Source organism: Uloborus diversus, unplaced genomic scaffold, assembly GCF_026930045.1.
Source record: "Uloborus diversus isolate 005 unplaced genomic scaffold, Udiv.v.3.1 scaffold_1495, whole genome shotgun sequence".
NCBI lineage: Eukaryota > Metazoa > Arthropoda > Arachnida > Araneae > Uloboridae > Uloborus > Uloborus diversus.
This window is the reverse complement of record NW_026558204.1, coordinates 1-11,866: the sequence shown is the minus strand read 5'-3', so window position 1 is coordinate 11,866 and position 11,866 is coordinate 1. Positions and strand designations below refer to the sequence as shown.

At 33.1% G+C, this 11,866-nt stretch overlaps 1 protein-coding gene across 1 annotated transcript; it reads right to left on the bottom strand.

Moving 5' to 3' along the window:
• Positions 1 to 1,032: 1,032 nt before the first annotated feature.
• On the bottom strand, positions 1,033 to 5,607 carry LOC129233006 (fatty-acid amide hydrolase 2-like). Its single transcript, XM_054867086.1, is given in 4 exon segments — positions 1,033 to 1,593; positions 1,595 to 1,657; positions 1,789 to 1,887; positions 5,477 to 5,607. Coding segments are annotated over 4 exon segments (819 nt in total). The 5' UTR covers positions 5,573 to 5,607.
• Between the last annotated feature and the right edge of the window lie 6,259 nt (positions 5,608 to 11,866).

The window sequence follows — 11,866 nt, the reverse complement described above, 5'->3', positions numbered from 1 at the left end:
ATGTGAAATGAAACATTTAATATCAAAACCAGACCAATCCATTTCTTTAAATTTTACAGAAACACAAAAAATTTTACTCTATATACTTGATTTTTCCACATGACGGCTTTTTTTTTAAATTTTGTATGAGAAACATTCATTAAATGACTTTGAATAGAGCTCATTTTAAATTAAATTGGTGTTATTTTGTTTTATTTTTTAAATTTTAATTCAAATTATAATTAAATTTCTATTTTTTCTTCATTTAATGCCACATACTAGCTTGTAAAAGCAAAAACGTGTACATTAATCAATTTATTATGAAAATGTTGTTGATATTACCCACACCCACCATTTAGGGGAGTAAATCCCCAACCCCCCCACCACTCCTGGTTTTGGAAAGTTAACGCTTTAACATACAAGTAAATGTGGTTTTTGTTGTTTTCTGAAACAGGTTTTGCATTGAATGTACATCTCCCCCTGGAAAAGTATGGCCCCCTGGAAACATTTGAAATGATGGGCCTGATATTAGCCATACATTTTTACAGTGGTAAAATGGGGGGAGGGTGACATGCTATGTAAAGTATCTGACTAGTGACTGGAGGGTCTCAGGTTCAATCCTTGCCGGCCATAGTCCACTGTCTTCATTAATCGTGATTAGAAGACGCTCAATATGCTTGTGGCTACAAATCCCTCCAACTGATACAATACCTCTGTGGGTGCTGGACCAGGGATCGCTTGGTTTTAGGTCTGGATTAAAAAATCAGAGCTGTCTTCAGGGTCTCAACCAACTGGTTAAACCACAAATAGTGGTAGGTATGGGAGTGAAAGGTGGTAATATGTGGATAACTTGGATTGAGCTGGTTTTGAAGTAAAACAGGTTCTTGTGTGCTGGTTTCAAATGATTGAGAGGGAATCATTCCAAATCGTTTTATAGCATGATAGTATAGACAAAGTACTTTCAAATCATGGGCGGGGGGGGGGGGATGCTTCAGAAAATTTGTGGATTGAGTTGGTTTTGATACCAAACACTTCAAATATTCCCAATAGATCCTAATTTGCAGAAGTGTTTGCATGTGAATGCCAAATCTCTGAAGATGGGCTAACCCATCCGCCGAAGGCTTTCTCCAGTTCTTCTGCAACAGCAATAGTAATGTGATCATTGTAGAGGCCGCTGACAATCTGAAGCCCGATTGGTAACCCTTTGCTACTCAGAGTGATTGGACACTGACTCACTGGCAACCCCAACAAATTGAAAATGGCAGTGTACGAAACGTTGAAGGGTTTCAGTAAGGCCTGGCCATGATATGGCGCATAGTCTGGCCCCGTTGGGTAGACGAATATGCCGTTGAATCCCAAGATGTTTTCAAATTCCTTCTCAATGTCATTCAACATTTGGTAAAATTTGCAGGCATGCTTCTCTGTCTTTGGAGTCAGAATCTTGTTCATGAAGGCAGAGATTATAACTGGAAGAATATGGTCAGATACACCCAAGAGCCATTTCATGAGTTCAACGAAAATGTTGGCATCCCCATTTCGACCAGTCATCTCAACGGTAATGGGTTTCATGTCAGAAGTAGTTATTATTTTTGACCATATTTCAAAGCTATGCTTCATATTTTTTATGCTCACTTTTTTCGGGTTTTACTCCATAAGTTTCATAAAAATAATCCAACACCTAAAATATAAGATATGAAAATTAAATTTAAAATTGGTTTTAGCACAAGTAACTAGCACAGAAAATTCCCCCAGTTCCTTAATAAAAGAATTAACATACTTAATTAATGATAAAACAGAATGACAAATTACCTTCATTTGAGCCCTTGTAATTTCAGGATTTACAGCAGATATTAAGGGATTGCCACCATCATTTTCCATGTAATATATTTTTAGATCTCTGAAATCTACCTGTTAAAAATGGAAAATAAAATTTAGTTGAGTCATAAAACAAAGTGGGAATATATAAACACAGATGTTAAGACATTTACACTTCTTATACTATATTTTAAAAAAGATTCCAAATGGCTTGCTAAATGGTAGCTAAAATTATGACTTGATCTCATACCAGTGGCGTAGGAAAAGGGGTGGTCCGCAAGTACAGACCCCTCCCTTGAAGCTCAAAGTTAAATTCCTACAATGAAAGTTAACACTATTCTCCTGGCCTTAGAAGATGTTTTTCATCATCTAATTAGTTTTGCATAAAAATGAGATCTATGTGAAATTATAGTAGAATTCTGAGTGCTTCTTTGTACAGTTTCAAGTGTTAGAGTTGGCTATTTTGATCATGGACACCCCTCTAGAATATCTTGCTGTGCCCCTGCATAATACATAATGTTACTCAAAAAGTTTTAATATCTAATATCATCACTCATCAAAAACAGTTAAATCCCAATGAAAAATGTATTACAAAATGGTTACAACGATAATTTAAATGCCAAACAATAGACTATTTTCTTTATATTTTGTCAAAAAAAAAAAAAAAAAAAAAATCAAAAGAATTGAAACTTACTGGTATTTAGAATTGAATAAATATTTTTGTGCTTGAAAAGTAAACTAAGATACAATGTTTTCTCACACAAACAGTAATCTGCAATTTTATACGATAAAACGTTGTTATATCTTATTTTATATTGTTATTAGCTAAAAATTATATGAAATTTGCAATGAATTAAAGAAAATCTTCCAAACCTACAAACATATCTGCTTTTAATGTTTTTGATACCAAAATCTGCTTAAACAATTGCTGATCAATTAGTTCGAAAACAAGTTATTTAATGTTTGTTATAATTTTTAATACATTATATCCAATAGAATCAGAACTAATTGTTGCGTTACTGCATTGTTGTAAATAGTAGAACTCAATTTCAATAAACATCTAATGGGTAAAAATGTGTAACAATGAAATTATATCCAAGAATTCTATTCACTGTTGGTAATAAATTTACATTGTTTTGAGTTATGCTATGCATCTTGTGGTGCAACAATATTCAAAAAGTCTATGATTTTCCTCTCTTATTTGTTAACATAGTAAAGACATATGTACATAGATGTAAGGAGATAAGTAGATAAATGAAGAGATATAGATGGGTAGATAAATATAGAGGCAATATAGAGATAGATATACACAGATTAATAATGATAGGAATAACAGAAAATGTTTTACTGAAATTTATATTTGTATAGGTTAATGAATATAGGCAGATAGAGATAGATAGCTAACTATAAAGATAGATAGATATGTATCGATAAACAGTGGTGTTCCCATAGGGTATATACTCCATATACGCCGTATACTCTCAAATATTTTTTATGTACATGTACCTGAAGCTTCAAAAATTTTCATATTATGACATATTATGTATATGATTGCATACACATATTGTGCGTAATGGATTACTGGCAGTATACCCTCTGTTGAATCTCCCTTTTAGTTTCTTTTTGGCGAGAAAATATCTCGCCAGTTTCACAGCAAACCTAGGTTTAAGTTTAAATTGAAAGATTGCTTTAGGTTTTGTGATTTCGATTAATGTGGATTTTGAAGGGAGCCGCTGGCCCTTGAAATACCAGCATGAACCATTCCTATGGTTTTAATTTTATTTTGTTTACGTTAATAAAGGTTAATTTTATTTTAGTTGATGGTTGTAATGTGGTTACTTGTGTAACATTTTGACCAAATGAACAGATTTACGAACAATTTTTAAAAACCTACAAAATTGGAACTGCTGAGTTCTTTTACCCTCAGAAAAATTGATGGGAACATCCCAGTCGATAAATATAATTTGATAACTATTTTTTAAATTGATAAATACAGTGAAACCTCAATAAGTAGTCAACCGGTTAAGTGGTCACTCCGTTTAAGTGGTCGTTTTTCTTTGGTCCCGATAAGGTCTCATTCACAGTAATGTAAAATGACCCTCCTTTACTGGTCACCAAAATTAATTTTACCCGTTTAACTAGTCACTCAAAAGTTGTTTTCTAAAATTCCTTTTCCTTATCAGATCTTAAAAAATAGTGTCGGGCTTAGTTGAAAAGCTGTTTGATATTCATTTTTCCTTGAAATCTCGATCCTCGGTTCTGGTCATTCAAAGCGTACTTCTTGCTGTGACTCTGCCAAGTGCCGAGAATATGAATCTAACTCCTTCCAGTAAGACAGACAAAATCTAATACCTGGCGAAAGTTAGTCAGTATTTAACATCCGTTCACAAGGAACAACAAACACAAAATTTAAAGCTTGATGTATGTTAGAAGAGATAGTTCTTTTCCGTAAGCAACAACTTCATAAGTCAACATTGAAGGATTGTATTAATGTACCGTAACTACACTAAAATAAGTTGTTGTTATTAAGTAATCTATAAGTAAGAGAAAACAAAAGAAAGTAACCATCATTAGTATTTTCCCCCCTTTTTAAAATTTCCACTAATTTATAGACATTTATTACATAAGCTATTATTTTTCTCACAAAATTCTACTGCTATTTATGAATATTTGTAAGGCTTTTTTTTTCTTCCTTAATTTCCACTCCACATAAATAGTCACTCCGCATAAGTGGTCAAAAATTTTTGGTCCCTTGAGTGACGACTTAATGCGGTTTTACTGTAGATACAGATTCATAATTGTAGAGAGAGTAATAAAAATAGAGAAAAAATAAATAGATTAATAGTGATCTATCAATATATACCAATAGAAAAAAATTGAAATAGATTGATAAAGTATACATACGTAGACACTGATTAAAACATTTTTTATATCGCCGACAAAAGTTCTTTAAGCAGCCATAAAATTTGACAATCTTGATCGCTTTGTATGAGAAGGGAATTGCGAAAAAAGGCAAACTATGTAGCCACTGAATGCTCCTGGCTCCGAATAAAATCTACTTTCAAACATAACCTCATATTTTTCGATAATGCATTTTTTTTCACTATTTTATAACTTATTTTGCAAGTTATGACTTTCCTGTCTTTACGTAGTCCACTTCAGTGTTAAAGCAATCTGATGTTCACACATAGTGGTTATGCTATCAGCTTGTAAGTCCTAGTGCAAAATGTTTTATACCTTCAAAAAAAAAAGAGAGAGAGAAAGAAGGGGGGGGGGGAGCTCAATTTGAGGCGACTTAAGTACCAAGGTCCTTCTGAGCTGCAAACCTTGCGGGTCCTACAGGACAAAAAATACCTAGATTTATAAAATGTAATTGACTATTTAATGAAAATTTGAATTTTCAGTTTAACAAATTGATGTGAAAAAAATTATGGTAACAAATATGAAATTCTTCCTCCAAAAACATGGAACTAACTCTTTAAAAAACTAGGGTAGTATATGAGATCAAATGTTAATTTGCTATTATTTAAATAAAAATAAATACATTCAGAAAAGGAAAAAAAAAATTTTCATTACAGATACTCATAAATTTTCTAAGCCTTACTAATGCAGTGCCATGGGAAATTTTTCAAAATATATAAGAATTAGGATTTTTTTGAGAAATGCATTCATAAATGCTCACCTTTTCATTAAGCTTTAATTTCTTAGCATGATCAACGGCTAAAATTTTCAACACGGGCATCAGATCTGATGCGTAACGGCACATAGGGCCAGTCATCAAAAATGATTGTAAAGGAGGCGCAGCAGTAGGATATTGTCCAGCATTGCTCACAACCCCTGAGAAATAAATGTGACAGGAACATGTGATATTATTAAGGAATCATTAGGAACAATAGAGCAAAAGACAAAAACTTGTTGAGAAAATTTGGTAATGAGGCAATATATACGAGGTGTGGCTAGAAAAAAACCGAACTGATGCTATAAAAAAAATTTATTTTCCATTATTTACAATTTGATGTTATCTCCTTCAATGTACTCTCCTCCTTGGTCTATACACCGCTCCATACGAATTTTCCACTGTTCATAGCAATGCTGCAGATCATTTTCGGTAAGTCCATACATTACTTCCGTCGCTTTTTCTTTTACTGCTTCAACACTCTCAAATCTAGTTCCTTTCAAAGCTGACTTGACTTTAGGAAAAAGAAAAAAAATCACAGGAGGCCAAATCAGGTGAGTAGGGTGGATGGTCTAAGATGGGAATGTTGTGATTGGCTAAAAACGTCTTCACTGACAACGCATTGTGAGCTGGGGCATTGTCTTGGTGCAGGATCCATGTCTTTTTTTTCCACAAATCGTTCCGTTTTCTCCGTACTCGCTCATGTAGGGTAGTCAGTACGCTAATGTAGTAATGCTGATTCACTGTTTGCCCCTCTGGTACCCAATCAATGTGAACAATCCCTTTGACATCAAAAAAAAAACAATCATCATTGCCTTGAATTTCGATTTTGACATTCGTGCTTTTTTTTGTCGTGAAGAATCAGGAGATTTCCAATGCATCGACTGGCGTTTGGTTTCGGGATCGTAAGTAAAAAACCACGATTCATCACAAGTAATAACATTTTGTAAAAAAGTGGGATCTCTTTCAATGTTTTCTAGGATGTCAGAACAAATCATTCTTCAGCGTTCCTTCTGTTCAATTGTGAGACACTTTGGAACCATTTTTGCACACACTTTGTTCATGTTGAAACTTTCATGAAGAATCTGCCTAACACTTTCCTTGTAAATTCCTGTCAACTCAGACATTGCTCTGATTGCTAAACGGCGATCTTCTCGAACAAGTTTACCGATTTTTTCAATGTTTGCATCAGTTTTTGGTGACAATGGTCTGCCAGTGCCGAGCGTCATCACTTGTGTCTTCGCGGCCATCTTTAAATCGTTTCAACCACTCAAACACTTGTGTTCGCGATAAACAATCATCGCCGTAAACTTGCTGCAACATTACAAACGTTTCACTTGCAGATTTTCCAAGTTTGAAAAGAAATTTGATGTTAACACGCTGTTCTTTCTGTACACTCAACATTTTTCCGACGCACAGACAAAACGTCAACTACTTAGAACAGACGCCACGGGCAGACTGAGTGCAGGAGGCAGATGAAACTCGAGCAGTAGGCAGAGCAAGAGTCACATGACAGGCCAGGCGACTTTCAGCCTTATTGCACTCGTTTTATTGTTTCACCTGTGCTAGTTCAGTTTTTTTCTAGCCGCGTCTCGTATGTTGCTGTGAACAGGGCCTGATCAAGATAAGGTAATGTCCAGGTCCTGGTAAAATTAGTGCCCCTTTTACAAGAAAATCAACACATTTTAAAAGTAATAGTTTCCAAACAGGAAAGGACTGAACCTCAAGGACCACATTAATCAGGCTCTGACTGTGAAAGAAAGAAATCAAGTCGACACTATTTGGTGAGTATCAACATTAACATGCCAAAAACATTAGCAAAAGGCCAAATATTTCCAGTAAATTACAGGTGAATGTCTACATTCTCCAATTTTGGGCTTTCATAAAAGCATAGATATATGCTCTATCAATATAAACTTATTTGATTTAAAGTTATTATTATCTAATAATTAATTTATGGCAAGGACTATATTTAGATACAGTCAAACCTTGATATCTCGAAACCCTTGATGTCTCGAAAAAAAATTTCCCCCAGCGTTTTCTATAAAAACCCCTACTATTTATTTTCCATAGTTATCTCGAAATTTATTTTTCAAAACCCTTGATTTGTTGAAATTTTTGCACAGAAGCAAGTTTTAATTGTCGTTTTTCTTTGGCAATTTTTGTAGTAAAACCAGTTCCAGGGACGATTGCTTAATGTTTTTCACCCCTTTTCTTGGAAATTTTGTGAGGAGGGGATTAGGGCAAGCTAATAGGGGAGTGTTGTAATGAGGCGGGTGTGCTGTGTTTTACCAAGAATTTAAAATCTTTGTGCATTTCTCTTGAACATGTCGTCCACTTTGAGGAAAGGGGGTCGATTTTTCGTCCATCAGTTTTCCAACTAAAAACTAACTTTTTTTTTTCCGTCTAGAGAGATTCAAGATATCGAGGTTATACTGTATTGAACTATGAGTAAAATGCGCTTCTCATTTTCATCATTCTGCTTCTTTGACCCCTACAAAATGGCTGCTGAGAACTTTCTGAATGTGGGGTTACTAATTGAAGATAAAATTAGAATTTTCAAATTTTTAGGTGAAAAAACCAAGTTGAAATTGTTGTTCATTTCAAAATCTCATCCTGCGCACTTTCAACAATTATAAAATTTCAAATCTAGTAAAATATTGAAGACAATTTTATTGATTGTAATTCAAAGCGGTCCCATAGCACATATATAAATGCATATAGCCTACGTGTGTGTAATTGTGAGAGAAACTCGTGTAATTTTTTAAAACCTTGATAAGTCGAAAACTCGATATCTGGATTTTTTTTCCGTCTAGAGAGATTCAAGATATCGAGGTTATACTGTATTGAACTATGAGTAAAATTTTCATAGTCACTAACTCTTATGTTGTTGGTCAATTCAAATATAATTATGAGATCATGATGTTTGATTCATTGCATTTTTTTCTTTTTCTAAACCGGCATTAGTTGGTAGTTTGTAAATTTGATTCATTTTGTTTTTTCATAAAAATTGAATTGAGATTTTCTCAATGTTAAATAGAGTCCTTTTCACAGAACAAACTTGTGCTGAGAAAGTTTCTAAATTTGGCTTTTGGTTCTTTTAATTATTTATAGGAGGTGCATAATAACTTGTGCAATGCAATTTAATGACTTTTGTGGATATAACGTTTATTTAATCTCTGCATTGTATTTTAGCATGACATATTACATTGTGCATGACCTCAGTCACTTTTAAAATAATAAATTTCAATCATAATATTTTCCCTGTCTGAAATGCAGGGGTGATTATGACTCCATGAAAAAATACCTGAACTTTTTTCCAAGAAGAAAAAGTGTTTTGATGGGCATACATATACATATTATGTGTATGCACACATTATTTATATACATAATTATTTGTTGGGGCTAAAACTCGAAGTTTTAATTGGACTTAATTCGCAACTCCAACAAACTATAGGGGGCGCTGCAGCCACTGTCTAATGGCCAATGAAAAAACTGAAAGAAACGCACGCTGTAACATAAAAATTGCTTCTAAACTTAGGAAATGATAGATATTTTTGTTCGCATGTATGATTTTTTGTTCTTTATTCATTTGAAAAGATTTTTCAAAGTCTTTCGGTTATTCTGACCCATGTAGAAAGAGATTAGAAATCAAAAAGTATTACGAAAGTAAAAAATTATGCAGAACACACAGTAAGTTGTTCTGAAGCAGCCATTTTCACGATGTTGAATTCGGAATTCATTAATTTTTGGTTCGCTTCGAACAGCATTTTCATTTTGTACCGTTTTTTCTATAGATTAATACATATTAAGTTCAGTTTCGTGACATTTCCGGCATTTGTTGACATTTTTGTCACATAGTGCACATACTTGGCAGACTGTCAAGAGTAACGTTTTAACACTAGATAATTTATTTCTATGACTATATGATTGGATATCAAAAGAAATCATGCATTTAATTCATTCGTCATGGAAATGATTTACCTGATATGCGAAATCTTGTCAAGATACATTATTCTTTCACACAATTTTAAAACCCATAACCCTATAAACAGATTTTTGGCGAACTTTTATTTTTTATTGTTCAAATTCTTAACGTTCTTTCTGGATTTTTCAATCTGGTCTGCGATAAATATTTTCAAGAAAATTTATTTGCAAACTGTCTATTTCAGTAGGATACTGTAGTAACAAAGGTTATTTAAATCATTTATGTGGAATTAGGTTAAGGAAAAGTGTCCAGTCAATGTTGTTAAGTTCGTTTTTTTTCATCGAATTGGAAAACTGATATTTATTCAAATTCACTCAGAACAAGATAAATAAAATGTGTACTCAAAGTTTATATCAGATATTTTTGATGTTACGCTGTTGCGGATGACGATTCCAAATGATGAATTACGCAAATAAAAAAAATACACATAAAAAACTATTTGTTTTGCCCAAAATGAACACATGGAACGCAATGTTTTAGTTTTGTCGGCAGTTTTGTAAATCTCCGCAAGGTAGCGTATTCGAGCACTGGAGTTGCGAATATGTCCATGTGCATGGAGAGAATCCAATTCTTTTAATTTTTCTCATTTCTAAATATTTTTCAAAGAATGTTCTATTTTCCTCCATTGTATCTGAATCCTTAACCATTTATTGCATTCATTTTCTAAAAGTGCATAAATATTTCAGAATTAAATAAGTTTGGGGCAAAAGGGGCAGAATGTATTATGATCACTGCGCAATAGGGCTAGGCGATATCCGCATTTTAATGCCACGATATATCGCTCTCCAAATATTGATATTTTCGATATATATAAGTCGTTAAATTCAACATTTAATGGAGGGGGGGGGGGACTGTAAACCCTATTACATAAGCATCTACAACAGAGAAAAGCTATAGGCCATCTTGGTGAATAAATATTTTAGCAATTTAATCTAATAATATAGTTACAGCAAGGATTTTCATGTGTTTGTGTCAGGAGGGGAGGGGGGTGGGGGTCATGAAGCAGATTATACCACAGAAACTTTTGGAGAAATTAATTTAGAAGAATTTAAGTCTTTTTATTAGTGGGTGGCAATTCTTGAGGGAAAAGGGGGTTTGGTAAAATTGAGGGGTGCCATCGCAGTCGGGGGGAATGGGCAACATCATCTGCATTATACATCATGCATTATCACATCATCTGCATATTAAGATATGCAACAGAGAAACGATATTAGACATTTTGAAAATAAAATATTAAGGGGAAAAATATCAAGTAACGCTCCTTTCTCTTCTTATCTAGCCTTTATTCCATCTCTCACCCCTGCTGTTCTTCAATAATTACCATAGAGATTGCAAAACATGACGGTAGCTTACGCTTTATACCAAACGAAATGTCTTCAATTTGGACTTTCGGCGTTTCATTAAACATCGACCTAAATTTTACAGAAGTGGGTTTTTCTGAAAATATAGGATGGTTCCGGTATTTTCAAAGATGAAGATACCGGAAATCAAGATGTAAATGCCGGAAATCCGATAAAATACCGGAACACAATCACCCCTGGAAATGGTAAACATTTCTGACATTAAATAATTGTGTTTTAGGACTATTATGATTTTTTTCATTACTACTATGATTTTTTTTAATACTAATTTACTGTTATGTTTTCTTTCATCAGGCGTTTTTTTTAATTATTATTTTAGGGTATTATCACTGCATAATTTCTTCTATACTTTTTCTATATCCAAAAAATCTTATTTATTTGTGCAGTTTAATTACTTATAATTTTAGAGTTTAAAATATTTCCCTACTGGTGACATATGTATTTTAAGGCGATTTCATCTCAATTAATATTTATGTAAAAAAAACCTTTTGATGATACTGTTTAAATGATAACTATTCAAAAAAAGTAGCAGAATGAATTCTTCATGATAACTCAAAGTTTTTATTTGAATGGACAGCCGATAATAAAGGTGTGGGGGAAAATGTCAATTTTAAAATATTATTTTGGCTAATCTAAGCCATTTTGGATATTTTTGATTACACTTGGCAGGAAAAAAATCAAAAGTATTAGCCAAATGGATCTACATTTCGCTTATTATTCATCACACATAATATGAATATTACAAAGAATGTAAAATTTATTGATCAAATGATTCTGGAAGAATATAATAGCAATTATTTAAACAATAGGTTAAAAAAAACATTAAAGAATTCAACAATGGGATTTGAATTACTTAAAAAGACATTTCTTGTGTTTTTATCTTACACATAAAAACACAAGAAACGTCTTTATAAGTAATTTAGTATGATTTCAATACAAGATTTTCAATTTATCTAGAAGGGAGAGCAGTCCTCCTGTAGATTGGCTATTTTTTACTCATTTCATTAAGTGATTTGGCTACTTTCTTAAATTTTACCAGGAAACCTT